At 32.2% G+C, this 16645-nt stretch overlaps 2 protein-coding genes across 5 annotated transcripts; one reads left to right on the plus strand and one right to left on the minus strand.

The window, feature by feature from the left end:
- Positions 1-91: 91 nt before the first annotated feature.
- LOC137827112 (histone H3.2) lies at positions 92-741 on the plus strand. Its single transcript, XM_068633328.1, has one exon. The coding sequence runs from the start codon at positions 142-144 to the stop codon at positions 550-552; it is 411 nt and encodes a 136-aa protein (XP_068489429.1). The 5' UTR covers positions 92-141; the 3' UTR covers positions 553-741.
- Positions 742-9145: 8404 nt separating this feature from the next.
- LOC137824658 (protein FAR1-RELATED SEQUENCE 3-like) lies at positions 9146-15227 on the minus strand. Of its 4 annotated transcripts, none has more exons than XM_068630338.1 (6): positions 14984-15227; positions 11685-14015; positions 11506-11595; positions 11081-11230; positions 10225-10340; positions 9146-9348 (listed from the first exon to the last, which is right to left on the minus strand). In XM_068630338.1, exons 2-5 carry the CDS (start codon positions 13899-13901, stop codon positions 10230-10232), a joined length of 2568 nt encoding a protein of 855 aa, XP_068486439.1. In that variant the 5' UTR covers positions 13902-14015; positions 14984-15227; the 3' UTR covers positions 9146-9348; positions 10225-10229. The 4 variants fall into 4 exon arrangements, with proteins under 4 accessions (XP_068486439.1, XP_068486443.1, XP_068486427.1 ...); XM_068630342.1 differs by having other exon boundaries at positions 10190-10340; positions 14984-15185; XM_068630326.1 differs by having other exon boundaries at positions 11664-14015; positions 14984-15185.
- Positions 15228-16645: the final 1418 nt, after the last annotated feature.

Consider the following 16645-nt stretch of genomic DNA (forward strand, 5'->3'; position numbering starts at 1 on the left):
TGATTTAAACCCCAAATTCCAACTTTCCCGCTTCATTTTCGTGCTTTCCACAAACCCTATAAAATCTCACTCAAATTCCCCTAAATTTTGCAATCCCTTGCACTCTCACAGAATCAAACTTTCTTTTTCTCTCTCTCTGCAATGGCAAGAACCAAGCAAACAGCTCGCAAGTCCACTGGAGGCAAGGCTCCGAGGAAGCAACTGGCCACAAAGGCTGCAAGGAAGTCTGCTCCGGCGACCGGCGGTGTGAAGAAGCCTCACAGATTCCGGCCAGGTACGGTGGCGCTGAGGGAGATCAGAAAGTATCAGAAAAGCACCGAGTTGCTGATCCGAAAGCTTCCCTTCCAACGTCTCGTGCGCGAGATCGCACAGGATTTCAAAACAGATCTGCGGTTCCAGAGCAGTGCTGTATCCGCGTTGCAGGAAGCTGCTGAGGCTTATTTGGTTGGACTCTTCGAGGACACCAATCTCTGTGCCATTCACGCCAAGCGCGTCACCATCATGCCTAAGGATATTCAGCTCGCGCGCAGAATCAGAGGCGAGAGAGCTTGATAGTTCTTGAATCCTTGTCACTCTGTGGTATTGAATCTAGTTACGCATTTAGTCTAGATATTATTAGATTTTGTCATGTCTTTGAGATCTGAGAGATTCTGAGACATTTGTTCAGTGTAGCCATTGTAGTTTGTGGGAGATTTGTGAATTATCCAAAGAGCTAATGAATTTGGTATTACTTTTGTATTATTATTTTTTTTAAGTTTTAAAGAATATTTAATTAAATAATTTCAAAACCATGTACTCTAGATTTACATTGATATACTCTTCATGAACTCTAGATTTACATGGATTGACAAAGATATTATAATAATATAATTGGTGAAAGATAATCAATGCAAATATTGAACTTTATATACTAAAGATAAAAAGGAAAAAAAGTGATAGTAGTTCATTATTTTTTAAAGGGAAGAAATGTGCTAATTCATTAATTAATTTTTTATTTAATTATTTGAGAAATATATATATATTTTTTATTTGATAATAAGTTCAAATGAATTAGAATTTCTTTAAAAAAAGATGAGGTAACTCAATTTAAATTTTTTTCTAATACTGGTTTAATATTCATGCTTAGCCTCACTAACTCAATAAAAATAAAATGTTATTAAGAAAGTACTTTATATTAAGTATTTGCATTAATATCACATTATTATGTATTATTATGTATGCACACATTACGTAAAAATGTTACGTGTTTATGCCTTTACACCTATGAGATTAGTTATACCCATAATTGAAAAATAGCCAAAAAAAACACTTAAAAATAAAAACAAGATTATGTATTAGACGGTTTCTCTTACAAGTCCAAGAAGTTTACTACCTTTATCTTTATTTTATTAGTCATTTAAAAATATACTAATTAAATAATAATAAACTCTAAATAATTTGAAAAATATATTTCAGTGTAATATTTACATTTTAAAACCACTTTTTTTTAATCTGTTTATCGTAAAAGGCAACAACAAACAGAAAGAGGCGAAAAATATGAATTTTAGACTCATTTTATATGCAAAGGTGAATTTATTTTAGATTTTAACAAAATTAACTCAGATGAAATTAAATCATATTGAGAATTAGTGTAAAAAATGTAAGTGTGCCACTTCTGTATATTTCATCACCGGGGATGCTTAAGATCGCATTTCCTCAGCATAAACAGGAAGCTAATGTTAGAACACTAGGTTGGGAAGGGAAATACTCTTTTTGACACCACTATTAAAAAAAATACATCAATCCTACAACTAATTTTTGGATTAAAATACTATACGTTAAAGATTGGATCAAAATCATTTAGTAGAATCTATTCTAATGAAAATTTGTTTGATCTATTATTTGTTACTGAATTGTTATTGGACCATCAATAAATTTTTAATTTCATGTACAAGTAGACAGTCTCGACGTGTGGGAATATGTTTGAGATCTTATATGAACTAAAGATAAGACCAAATTATATTACATGAGTGGATGTAAATATAACTTTAGAAGTTGTTTTTGTTTGTGACATTGAATTATAGCTAAATTTACTTCTTAATATATAATATAATAATAATTTATTTAGATGTAAAATGAATCTTAATTACATTTATGGATGTAAATGTATTGGTGCTTGGATGAAAATAGTGCCTAGTGATTTGGACAACCACAATGTCATTGTGCCAGAATACAACTGGTTGACATGGCTTGTTAAATAATAAATAAATGGCATGTGGCTCCCACTTGTTTAGGTGGAAAATTTTAAAAATTCAACGTTTGAAAGGTAGGTTTATGGACTAGTCGTTTGTGAAGGAAGAGCATTGCGTTTGAGGGTTTTGGATTGCAAAGGAAGAGTTGCGATTTTTTTGTGTTTTGCGAAGAAAGAAGAGGTGCGCCAGTTGCATTTTGCAAAGAGGGATTTAGGGTTTCAATAGGGCGGTTTTTGAAGGGAGAAGGAAACAGAGCAGAGGTGTGTTGCGATTTTGAAGGGTTTAGGGTTTTGGATTGGAAGTGCGATTACGATTTGATTGGGGTGAGATTTGGATTGAGGTTTTTTTTTTTTTTTTTCATTTGATTGGTGTTTATTTGTTTGATTGTTTTGGTTTGATTTTGATTTTTTAGTGTTGTTTATTTGTTTGGTGTTGTGGTTTTTGAGTTTTAAAGTTTGAATTGGTTTGGATTTTGTTGTGTGTTTTCCGCTTTGCAAATTTGGGATACTGGTTTTGAACTTTTTGTGTTCTGACTTCCTGGTGATAAATTTTGTTCCATAATTCCTCATTAAAGACAAATGTTGGTGTTAATTTGAGTACCTTATTGAGAATTGTTGTGGTTTTTAGGTGGGCAATTCCAATTTTTTGGTGTTGCATGATTTTTTTAGCTGTGATGCTCGTGTGTGGAGTGGTGCAGTGCATGAGGTGTGTGTAAATGACAAGTTTTGTAATGTAAATGTTAATGTAGTCAGTTAATCACACTGACATTAAGTGGTGACCTTTGTGGGAATAGGTGGTGACCTGCTACAATGTTTTTGCACAGTTAATTATTTTTCAAAAATTCTAATTTGTGTTGTTGTTGTGTTTGGTGTTGCATGTGATGTGTGTAAAGTCATCATAGTGGACAACAACAATGTACATTTAGTTAATCTCAGTGTGAATGTGATCAGTCAGAGTAATTGGTGACATGTGTTGGAGTAAGTGGTGACTTAGTACGAACTTTATGCACAATTAAGTAATTTTAGAAATTGAGTTCTCTTGTTATTGGATGAGGTGATGTAGTGCATGAGGTGTGAGTAAAGTGAAACCAACAGAAGACGTGATGGTTAAATTTTGTATGGTCTATATTAATATTTTGACTGTATTTTGATGGGGCACAAAAAAAAGGAACAAACTTTACTTTAGCAATAGGGAAACGTCTAGCCTTTTATGTGTTCTTGGTCGGACGTATGAGACAAGGCTGCTTCTTCCTGCACCTCCATAGCTTCTTCTCTCACCTCCATAAATTTTCATATTTCCAGAAATGCCCCTCTGTAATATTCCGGATTATATAATCTGGAAGTCATTTTTCAAATTTGTAATTAGCTTCCGGATTATATAATCCGGAAGTCTTTTCTCAGATGCATGATTACTTTCCGGATTACATAATTCGGAAGTCTTTTTTAACTTCCGGATTATGTAATTCGGAAGTCTTTTTTCAAATGCATTTCCGGATTACATAATCCGAAAGTTATTCTATGGGGGTGACACAAGAAGGATAAAAATGTATTTTCATGTTGTGTATGGAGGTGCCAAAAGAAGATATGGAGGTGCAGGAAGAAACAGTCATGAGACAAATAATGCTGGAAAACCACTAAGGATTCTTCACTCTAGTATGACTACATTGACACAGGTCTGAACATCATTTTTACTCCAACATCATCCCCAACAAGCACAGTTCAAACCTAAATATGTCAAGGTGTTATATTATACATTCCATGCTTAAACACTATGATGTTGACGTTGTATGGTTGATATTTGATGCTACTAGGCAGTTTGTGGTCCAACAAAGTGGGAAAAATCTTGATAAAAAAAAATCTTTGGAATTCCATTCTCTAATTACTTCATTATGTTCGGCAAAGGGAATTCAAATAAATCCTTCTACAAGAATTAAACCTCCAATTAACAACAAATTCATACACAAGAACTGCACCAAGAATGACCAACACAAGATTCAATCCCACGAAGATGAAGAACATAACCAGGAACCCACAATACAACAAACAACGAGATTGCAATCATCACATCTTCTTGACAATAGTATGGTTAAGAACATCATATGTTCAACAACAAGAAGCAACAAACATATTATTTAAGAGAAATGGTGGTTGATCCACCAACAACTTGTTCAGAAACCAACTCTATAAGAAATAAAAAACTTATTATTATTGAAACTCTTCAAAATCATAGTTTAACAATGATGATAAATATGCATCTTTTAGAAAATACTATGTACATTAAGTATCTCTACCTTTTGATGTGATAAACTACAATATGGATCAAACACTCCTCCTCCTATACTAAAAACATACTCAGATGCTACTGTAAAAACATGCATGACTAATAATTCTTGTGTTATGTTTGAAAGGATTGAAAATCTACATGAATTAATTTCCCACCAATCTAAAATATTCAAATTTGCACTTTCTTCCTCTAAATATTTGTTAAGCTAAAATTTGTTTAAAAAGATTAACCCGTTTGCAAAAATTTATTCCAACCATATGGATCATTCTTATAACTAGTTATCTTTGCATGTGTCATTTTAAGCTTCCATTAATCAAACAACAACTTCAAAGAAATATTCAATCTTGACTTTAACACACATCCATTACTGGATAATAAAGTTGATCAATTCATATATCTCTTTTTGTATCTAAGATCTAATACAACAACATATTCAATTTGTTAGGTTCACCCCAATATTTCTCATATATTTGTTTTCCATTTTTTTAGCAATACTGGTCCTGTTGGACTTTAGCAAATGATTGATCTCATTCCAAATCTCTACAATGTACATATTACCAGTAACATAAGTGGTATTGGAGATGTGCAAAGTAGATTCGTAAAAAATGCTAAAAAGAAAGTAGAACATACTCCCAATCTTCATTAGAACGGAAACCAACACCCTTTCCTAACTCATTAGCATATTTTGTATTGTAAAACTCAAGTTTATTAATTAATTTTTTATGCTTGAAAGTAACAGGAACATCAAATAAGTTGAATTCCACATAGTTTCAACAACTAAGTAGATATGACCTTTATATTCAATGTTTTGCTTTTCAACACACTCTTTGAATTTTATAAATCTAGAAGAAGATGATTTAATATGTTTCACTGCAACACGAATTCTTAAAATAGAGTTGTCAATTCGTTTTAGTCCACTACTAACAATTAAGTTCAAAATATGTGCACAACAACACATGAATATAATTACCTTTCAAAAACAAAGACAATAGTCTTTTATTCAAGTATTATCTATTGCCAAAACATGAAAAAAATTTAGTCATGACCTATCTTGTATGACTTATTATTTGACAAAAATTCAAAATCATTTTGTCCAAATTTTAATAATTGTCAATTAAGTGGGCTATCAAACACAATTCTGATTGAGGTGAAGTTCATGCATCAATAGTAAGACAAACTCTCTAACAATGTTGAGAAAGAAACTTCTTCAAATATAATTTTTTTACATTCTATAATGATACAATATTCCGTGGTAAGGATAGCGTGATGAGAACTTAAATCTTGGTTGCAACGCATTTGAGTACCTTATAAAAGTAAGATGCTCTACAAATCAAAAAGGGAAGTTCAACTTCACAAACATTTTTACCAGTTCTTATTAGCAAAATCCTTAATCAAATCTACCATAAGGAGAGTAAATATCCCATCAATTGTTGAAGATGCACTTACATTTTTGCCTCTTGTTTTTTTCTTTATTGGGTTATCTGGACATCTCAAAATTACCCATTTACGTTGTTTCTTTCTCATATCAAATAAGGATATCACAATACTTCATTGAGCACTCTTATTCGACTTAAGTTCTAGTTGAATAAAATGATTTCAAGTTTATGAGCAATTTTTTCTTCTATCCTTATTTGATGTGAGAAAGAAACAACTTTAATGCGTAATATGTGTTGAGATATATAAATAAACCAAATAAAGAAGAGAAGAGGCAAAAGGTAAGTGCATCTTTAACAATTGATAGAATTATTAACTCTCATACTTATGGTAGATTTGTAAAAATGTACAAACTTTCCTTTTGATTTGTAAAGCATCTTGCTTTTGGAAGGTATTCAAATGCATTGTAACCAAGATTTAAGATCACATCACACTATACTTTATCACAAAATATTGTATCATTATGGAATACAAAAAATATATATATTTGAAAAAAGTTTCTTTCTCAACATTGTCAGAAAGTGTCTCACTACTGATGCATGTAATTCACCTCAATCAAAATTATATGTGTTAGACATCTTGCTACATTGACAATAAATGGAATTTGCACAAAATGATTTTGAATTTTCGTCAAGTAATAAGTCATACAAGAGAGGTCATGACTAAATTTGTTAAGTCATGCTTGCATGAATGGGAGTTTAATCATGTTTTGACCTTGACAGTAGATAATGCTACATCAAATGACACATGATTTCAACACCTGAAGAAAATACTACTTATCTTGGAATAACTTAGTTTGAAAGGTGACTATATTCATATACGTTGTTGTGCACAAATTTTGAACTTAATTATGAGTAGTAGGCTAAAAGAGATTAACAACTCTGCTTAAAGAGTTTGTGCTGTAATGAAATATATTAGATCATCTCTTTCTAGATTTATGAAATTCAAAGAGTGTGTTGAAAAACAAAACATTGAATATAAGAGTCATATATGCTTGGATGTTGAAACTAGGTGGAATTCAACTTATTTGATGTTAGCTACTCCTAACAAGCATAAAATGGCATTTGATAAGTTTGAGTTTCACCACACAAAATATGCTAATTAGGAAAGGAAATTGGTTTGCCTTCTTATGAAGATTGGGAGTATGTTAAGTCTATTCTACCTTTTTTGAACATTTTTTACGAAGCTACTTTGTACATCTATGGTACCTCTTATGTTACAAGTAATTTGTACAAGTTAGAAGTGGTAGGAAATTGGAATGAAATCAATCATTTGCTTAAGTCCAACCGTACAACCAATGCTACATATAAGATAGCTGAAAAAATGAAAAAAATATGAGAAATATTGCAGTGAACCTAGCAAGTTGAATATGTTGCTAATTGTTATTGTCTTAGATACAAAATGAAATATATGAATTGGACAATTGATCAACTTTTTGATCTAGAAAAGACAAATAACAAATGTGTGTTTAAGAATGAATATTTCTTTGAAGTTGCTTGATGAATAAAAAAGTCAAAAAGGGAAAGTTGAAAATGACACACAACAAATACATGCAGAGATCCTTAGTTATAAGAATGATCCATATGGTTGGAATATTTTTTTGCAAACAATAGGCTTAACCTCTTTAAACAAATCCAAGCTTCAAAAATATTTAGAGGAAGAACTTGATACAAGTGCAAATTTGAATATTCTAGATTAGTAGAAAATTAATTCATGTAGATTTTCAATCCTTTCAAACATAGCACGAGAATTATTAGCTATGTCTGTTTCTATAGTAGCATTTGAGTTTGGGTTTAACATGAGAAGAATAATGCTTGATCCATATCGTAATTCTTTATCGGATCAAAAGGTGAAGACACTTATTTGTACATAGGATTAGCTAAAAGATACACCCTATATAATCATTTTGAAGAGTTCCAATTATGTAGTAATGTTACAATTAAATACGTATTAAGTAACAAAAAGTTTTTCATTTCTTATAGAGTTGGTTTTTCAACAAGATGTTGACGAATCAACTACCATTTCTCTTAAATAGTATATTTGCTTCATGATCACAACTTGATTTCTTTGAGGTTGATATTTTAAGAATTGTTAAGTCTTGTGAATATGCAAATATCCAAGTCATGTGAAAAATGATTTAGTTTTCCTTCCCACAAAATGCACAATAAGAGAAGGGCCAATATGTCTTCATATTGGATGATCTATGTTAGCTAAACTTGAATTATTACTATATAGACATTTAAACAGTCCTATTTCTTTCTTGGTGGATATTATATGTATATTTAAATGGTTATAATTTTTTAATGATCACAAGGCTCAAGTTTAATTAAAGTATTATAGGTAGGTGTATTTTGAATGTTAAGAATTTATGTATTATGTTATCTTTAATTTTTGGTCTTATTAAATTATAATTTTATTATATTTCCTTAATATCTATATAAAATCAAACTTTTTTTACATATTATTATATTAATATCATGTTAATTTTTTTTAGAAAATCTAGATTTGGATTTAAAATTCAATTCAATATTTTTTATAAAAATATGAATTTGAATTTAAAATCTATCCAAAATCCAATCCATAACCACCATTAGATATGATATTAGAATAGGGAAGAAAAGACACAATCTTGTGTGTAATTGCCCTTCTCAATCCCAGTCCCATACAAATGTAGTAGGAATAGAGTCAAGGAACAAAAAGAACACAATCAATCTAAGATTATTGAAGAGAACCTCAATCTCCAACTATCCTTTTATTTTTCTTTTCTCCCACAAAGTGTCTTCAATAATACATACAGTTGTAGTAACTACCTTACCTTTTCTTTCTTTATACACTAACCTATCAATACCCCACCTGTGAAGAATAATCACCTTGTCCTCAAGGTGAAAATTTGGAAAATCCTTGGAGAAATTTTTCTTTTCTCCCAAGAAGTTTCGTTACTAACTCTCCTAGAACTATTTATAATAACTTAGATACAGCTGTTAGGTACAACTGTAGAAAACTACCTTATCTTTTCCTTCTTTTATATACACTATACCAAACCTGTCAAGGACAAATGCAGTAAAATTGGTAACTGAGACTTTTTTTTGAAGAACAACAAACTTTTTACCTATGGATAAATTTTTAGTGCCTTGATTTGCTAATAAAAATAAACAAATAAAGATAAATAAAAACCTATAATCCTAGCAACGCAGAGAAAATTCAAGGGTCACTTGATTAAAAAATGACTGCACATACCAAACAAAGAAATATAAAAGTGAAAGGATTTTTTCAGGCACAGCTCACCATATGTCTCTGAAGCTGTTCTTTGCGCTTCATGAAATTGTGGTAAAACTCACAAAAGTACATGAGGAATTTACAGAAGTGAAAACAATTTGGCAGCATCAAGCTCCTCATGTCCCTATAATTTAACAGACACATAAAATTAAAACACAATGAACAAATTGAGAGTTGAAGCAGGAATAATCTGACCAGCCAGTAGAATATACTGGTTTCAAGTTTTGCATACAAGAAAACAATTTGGCATCCAGCTCCATAAAGCAAATCACAAACTCACAATTACATGTTTCATGCAACTTCAATCTTACTCTTAAATCTACTTACAATAGGCTATTCATATCTATACTAAAGCAGAACAAAAGAGAAAAAAAAATGAAGAAACTAGGACACAGTACTCTTCACACTTGTCTCCTTTTCCCACCCTATCCTTTATAATAATGATAACAATTACAAAGATGATGATATGTTACTAGTAACATTGACATTGAATTTTATTCAACCACAAATTACTGTCAAAAATAACACATGACAGTGATGAATCTGAATTAATTAAAAAACAAGAAACGAAAATGACACATGAATATGATGAGTCTGAAAAAAAAAACTAGAAGTTTGTTTGTTGTAAATTCACAAACAAGGGAGGTTAAGGAACTTAATCCATATTTGTTATGTTACTGCTGTTGAGACTATTGCTATTAATATACAAATGAGAAATGAGAAAAGGGAAAGAACTCAGAAATGATATATTATGATACTGATATTATGATGATGAGTACATGATATCCGTATATGCTTATTCATATCAATGTTATAGTTAAAGTACAAGTACAGTACAGCAAATACAGGTCCAACCTAACAAAATTCTTACACTAATAATAAAAATATATTCTGACAAAAATTATTATTACTATCATTTAAGTTGAATATCAGGAGAAAATAATGAAGAGGTTAGAATTTATAACTTGAGTCCAATACTTCCAATAAAGATAATGCTTACAACTCCTACAGCTGCTCCCGGATGTAGGCCATAGATCTCAGCATGGAGCCTAGAGTATCTCTAGAAACTTGGAATTTCACCTCTGTTTGCCCAGTAGTTGTCTTCGTATCCTGGAGCTGGAAGATGTAGAACTATAAAATTAGCCAAAATATATTGGACAACACAATCTTACAAAACACAACGAAATTTTTTTCTTAGACTGCATAAAATTGCATACTTAATCATGTCTGTACAAGAAATATGGAATCTATTAGAAATCTCACATTGACAATAGATATAACCAAATTATAGTATATAAATGAGTGTAAATTTCATCTTATAAACTAATTCTGTAAGGTTGAGTATGCTTAAAATCCACTTTCTAAGAGAATCGAAATTTTGGGGTCAATATCAAGTTTAAGAATAATATAAAATAAAATACTACTGGACCATCTAAAATCAATAACATGGTGAATTCTATTACTAAAACCAAGTTTTTAGTAGAAGTTGCGTGAAAACAATTGTTCAATTGTTCATGCAACTCAAGGGGTGGTAGTTAGGTAAAGTTCTCCCACAAGTAACGATTCCAGAAACCCGTGACATGGTAAAAGAAAACATTTTATCCACCATACAAGAGGTTATCTGAGCTTCTAATATCAATATTGGACTTATTAGTATATTTTGTACCATTGATACAATGATGGAACATTAAATATGCTAGAGAATCTACTTCAGTTCCGTATAATAACTAGACTTCAACATCAAGTTTGAGTAAATTTTACAAATTCTCTAGAGCATTAGACACAATGATTAACAAATACTTTTGTTTACTAGCATTGATTTCTAGAGTAGATGATCATGATCCAAGACTACATACCCTCAGATTGATGATAGCAACTCTATTGACTGGTGCATTCAACTGTTGACTAATGTAAGTCATTGATCTCAACATAGGCTCCAAAGTGATCCTTGTCACCCTGAATTGCACTTCTGTCTCTCCTAAAGGGCTCTTACCATAATCTTGCAGCTACAAGAGGGAGAGAAAAATAGTTAACAGGGAGGAAAGAATATTTCAGCACGTTGAACCTGTTATCTACACATGGAAACAATATGGTAAGTGAAATAACCTAAATTGTTAGTATTTTAAACAGAGCGTGAAGGTTAAATTAAATGGATATCTGGAAAGAGGCTGATCTCTTTAAATTAATCAAAGTATGAGACAAAAGATATTGAGATATCTGTTTCTCAATAAAAAAAAATTGTGAAGAGAACATAGGTTATAACTTGCAGGCATATACATACCTTCATGTTGATAACTGCAATTTTACTAGATTGGCTTGAATTCTTATTTTCGATGATCCAAGTCATAGACTTGAAATACATGAGGACAACCTGCATAGATAAATGATAGTCAAGTAAAGCAATAATCAGCATAAGTTGATGAAATAACTAATAATTACAAGGGTGATTCCAATCAATACAGAGTTATCTGGAGGGCCACCATCCTGGTGAATAGAAACAGGAGCCATACTAGGATGATTCAGATCAGTGACAGGAAGACCAAGGTCATTATGATTCAAGTGATGTGACAGTGAATCTTGCCAGGGCCACAGTGATGGGATGGCATCCGAAATTGATGAAGGGCTCTTCTTGCTATTGTCTTCCTGACAGCTTCCATTACCCTGAGTATTTGGAGGTGTGACTTTTGCAATAGTTTTCTTCACAATACCTACCCTTTTAGCACCCTCTCTCAAAGCATTCATTGCTACATTATAAGTCTCAACGGCAATTGCCCCTTCTTCAGAAAGCTTAACAGCTTCTCGACATAAACTATTAAAACGTATAGTGAGATTTTCAATGTCAAGTGGACCTGTTACTTTTTCATCAGTTTCAATACAGGATTTTGCATTCCTTGTCCATCGCTTCAAAATGTAGTGCGATGGAAGGGTAAGGACATTTGTTACTGTGAAAACAGTCAATACATGTCGACAAAGAATGCCAGAGTATTCAAACATCTGACAGCTGCAATTTGCCTTCATTTCAGAGATATTTAATGTGACCATGTATGCCTTGTGATCATGTTCATATTTTGCAACTCTGTATTTACTGATCACACCATTATTTTCAACATTATTTGCAGTATATGCAAAAGTTTCCACCAGTTCCTCCTGAAACTTCGTATAAATCTTGTTAGTGTACATATTTGCTGCCTGTTGTTCCATTGGTGATGGAGTCTTCAATACAGGCGTGTTACAAATAGTCTCATAATCTGCTTCTACTTCTTTTTCCAATGAATGTTCAAGAGATATTTCATACTGCCTAAAGAATAAAGGTATGGTTGTCTGTTGATTTACATAGCCATCAAAAAAGGAGTTTACCCCGTGGTTCGAAGTAATAACAGCAAAGAAAGTATCACGAAAGTAAACAGGGGCCCATTGTTTACGAGCATTATAGACTGCTTGAAGCCAATCATTTTTCTGGAGATCATATTTATCCAGAAGAGACTTCCATGTTGATTCAAAATCCTCAGTAGTCTCAGAAAAATTGATACAGCCATATAGATCCCCATAGAATGAAGGATGAGCAAGGTAAATATGAGCCAATCTTTCTTGACCTTCTCTTAAAATATGCCACTTACAAATACAGTGGCGAGTTTCTGGAAACACATGAGCAACTGCTGCTTGTATGGCTCTATCTTGGTCAGTGGTTATGGAAACAGGTGGTCTATCATTCATAGCAGATAGCCACGTCTTGAATAGCCATGTAAAGGAAGACTCAGATTCGTCTAGAAGTAATGAACAACCAAATAAAACCATCTGGCCATGGTGATTGAATCCTGTAAATGGAGCAAATGGAATTTGGTATTGATTTGGTCTATACATTGTGTCAAATATTACAGCATCACCAAAGTAATTATAAGCTGTTCTTGACCTTGCATCAGCCCAGAATACATTGGTCATGCGGTTTTCATCATCTAGTTGTATTGCATAATAGAAGCCAGGGTTTTCTCCCTGCATCTTCTTAAAATAATTCAGAAGATTTTGAGCATCTCTTCCAAGGGTCCTCTTTTGAGAAGATCTTCCATAGCTAAGGGACCCGATACTTCTCATTGGATGGCATTTTTCTGCTGGAGAGGAGTTCCTAACTGAACTAATGGGGGGCTCTAAATTATTTCCATTCAAGGAAGCACAGGATTCATTACGGGCATCAAATGTTGCTGTAACATTCCTTGCAGCACCTACAGAATGTTTACTGGGTTGACGGTTCTGCACCTTTCTAGATGAAGCAAGGGAATGGTTATGGTCCTCAACAAATTTTGTCACTACCCAGTTTGCATCTTTTCTCTCTACCCTAAGCATTGCATTGCAACTTACTATATTCTTCCTTTTAAATACCTCTCTGGAACAAGCAAAGTCCCAAGTTATAATTGGACCATCAGGCTTAGCACGACTGAATTGACCAACATGTGTGCTAAATCCTACATCTCTTGAATATGCATCATAAAATGATTTTGCAGCATCTTCAGATTCAAACAGCATGCCCACAAGTGGTTTCCTATGAGCATCACCATCCTGGTTATTTACTTCTGTTTCAGCCAAGTTTACTTTCATATTTTGTTCCTCATCTTTTTCAGTTTCAACATTTTCAGAAGCAGGTCTATCACTGTTTTCCCCTTCATCTACTGCCTCAAAGTCCATGATTGCTTAGCTAATGATACAAACACTTCATTGGTTTTCCTTGAAAGGACTGGAAAACATGAGTCGTGCCAATCTTGTAGAGGCAATGATGGAAATTGCCAGCATCATCTCTATCTACACAATGCATTGAATAAATACATCAAACAGCAAGTGTTCATAGAAAATATACGATTATGCACTTAGAAGTAATTTTCAAATTCTATAACCCATAAGGTTGAAGGAATATCCAAAAGTTTAAAATGTTAAATAGACCAACACCGTCAACCAATTAGAGATATTAATGTTGGAAATTCCACATCGACTAAAAATAAGTCAAATTTACAGTGTATAAGTGAGAACAATCCTCACCATACAAGTTTTGTAGAATTGAACTAAACCTAAACTCACTTCTTTAGTATCAAAATCTATTCTAGTGAGGTTTTTTGGGCCACTCTCTGAGAGCATTCCTCACCTTACAAAAATTTTGAACAAAATTTTAAAAAATTCACAACATAAAACCACAGATATTTAAAAATTTGGGACTATCTGCTATAGTGTTGAAATTAGGCCAGTAATTAATCTACATCAGCTTTGCAAGCCCTAAAGAAATATTAATCACATAAAATAATACCTAAGTTTGCAAAGTAAATACTTAAACCTATGGTTAGAGATAGTTTTTCGGAACACCTATCATTGTTACTCCAAAAAATATACAAAAAACTCTTCAGTGGAATAACTTTTTTCCTCACCTCAGACAACCATTTAATTACATAAAAATTAAAAATTTGCAAAGTAAATACTCCCACACATGATAAGAATCATTTTCCTGACCATCTACTCAATTTTGCATCAAAATATATACAGAAACCATTCAATTCTATAATATCTTTCTCTCTCATCTTAAAAATAAACTACAAATTGAGAATACCACATCATCTCCAATAAATACAAAAGTTTTCACTACAAATGCTGACCCAAAATCATGTTTACACTTTTACAATTCTCAAAGAGGGTGTCATAACAACCCATTGTTAATTCTTTTAAAAATCCAAACTTGTTCGCATTATATGTTGTAAATGAAGAAGAAAGCAGATTTCACTCACCTGGGGACCAAAAGAAAGAGCTGGGTTGAGGCAGAGATTGTGAGTGAAATGAAAAAAGCAGTGTTTTGGTCCACAAACCCTTGTTGTTGGATATTAGCGATTTTGAGGAGAGGAAGTAGAGCTTGAGTGGGAGTGTCCAAAAACCAGACACAAACATTCTTGTAATTCCACATTTCATTGTACCTTCACACTTCACACTGACATTTTCCCTTTTTTAAATTTTAAATCATATTTTACTTTATACATACATATACATGTATACATACATATATATATATATATATTCAATTCACCAACATATCTAAGTCGTTGACAGATATTATAAAGTTATATTGTAGAGTTAAATTATGTATTTTTTTTTCCTTATATCATACATTTGAAGCCCCTAGCTCTACCTGCAAGCTAGAAAGAAAGAGAAATAAAAATTAGATATTTAATGACAGAGGAAAAACTTACTCCCAACAAGGTTTCTTCTACCTTAATTAAACCTACTTTCAGCTATCTCCTAACTTGTGAGCCTAAGAAAAGATTAAAAAAATGAGAGAAGATAACAGAGTTATATTTTCTAGAGAGAAAGTAAAGAAAAATTAAAATTTAAAGAGATAAAAAGTAAAAAAAAAAAAAAAACTTATTTTTTTACATCTTCATAAATTTCATTGAAATAATAATTCTTGGAATTCTGTTGTCTAAAACTTATAAAAACTAGTTTTATGATTCTTGAACTTATAACAGTTAGAGATTGTAATTAAACTTAGAGAATTTTCTCAGAACTGGATGTAGCTCAAGGATTGAGTGAACCAGTATAAAACCATTGTGTAAATCTCTCTTTCTCTCAAACTCTCTAAACTGTTTGATATTTCTGCTGCTATAAACAACCGATTAAACACACAGTTTGAACGGTTAATATTCTGATATCTATTTCTTTTGGATTGTTTGATTGCCTTCCTTAAGTGTTTATCTGAGTTGTTTGTTAAAGATTCATTCTAAACCAAGTATTTGCCAAAATCTTTTATAAAACAATTCACCCCCATCTTGTTCAAGTCATCATTTCTAACACAAACAACATATGAAAGTACTTGTGTGAATTTTTTCAGCGCAATACGGACCCAGAATAAAATTGTAGAAAGTAGGGCGAAATTTCACAAGTTTTGGTAAAGGATAGCCTAAGTTTTCACCAAATTTCTGAAAAATTCTCCCGAAATAGTTTTTTCCTAAAATTCCACGTAGGAATCTCCACTTAATTTGCGACAAAATGCAATGAATTTCAGGTCAAACGGATGAGTATTTACCCACGAAAAAAATCAAACAGTTTGACACACAAACAAACCTTCCTTTCAATCCTGGCAGTGATGAATAAAAAATTTATTTTCAATCTTGTGGAACGAATCTGGCGCTAAAATCTCAGCCAAAACTCAATAGACACAATGACAAACGTCTGACAAATATTTCATACCAAAACACTCAAGGAGTAAGACATAGTGAGTCCCAAATCGAGAGTGAACAAAACTGGTTTTCTGAAAACAAAAGGTCATGGCTTTTCTTCCCCGTTTCTTCTTTTTGTGATTTTTTTATGGACGTACCTCCTTACCTGTGTGCAACCAATATAGGAAAGTTCTTGTGTGAATTTTTTTCAGCGCAATACGAACCCAAAATAAAATTGTA

This window comes from Phaseolus vulgaris, chromosome 11 (assembly GCF_000499845.2).
Source record: "Phaseolus vulgaris cultivar G19833 chromosome 11, P. vulgaris v2.0, whole genome shotgun sequence".
Classification (NCBI taxonomy): domain Eukaryota; kingdom Viridiplantae; phylum Streptophyta; class Magnoliopsida; order Fabales; family Fabaceae; genus Phaseolus; species Phaseolus vulgaris.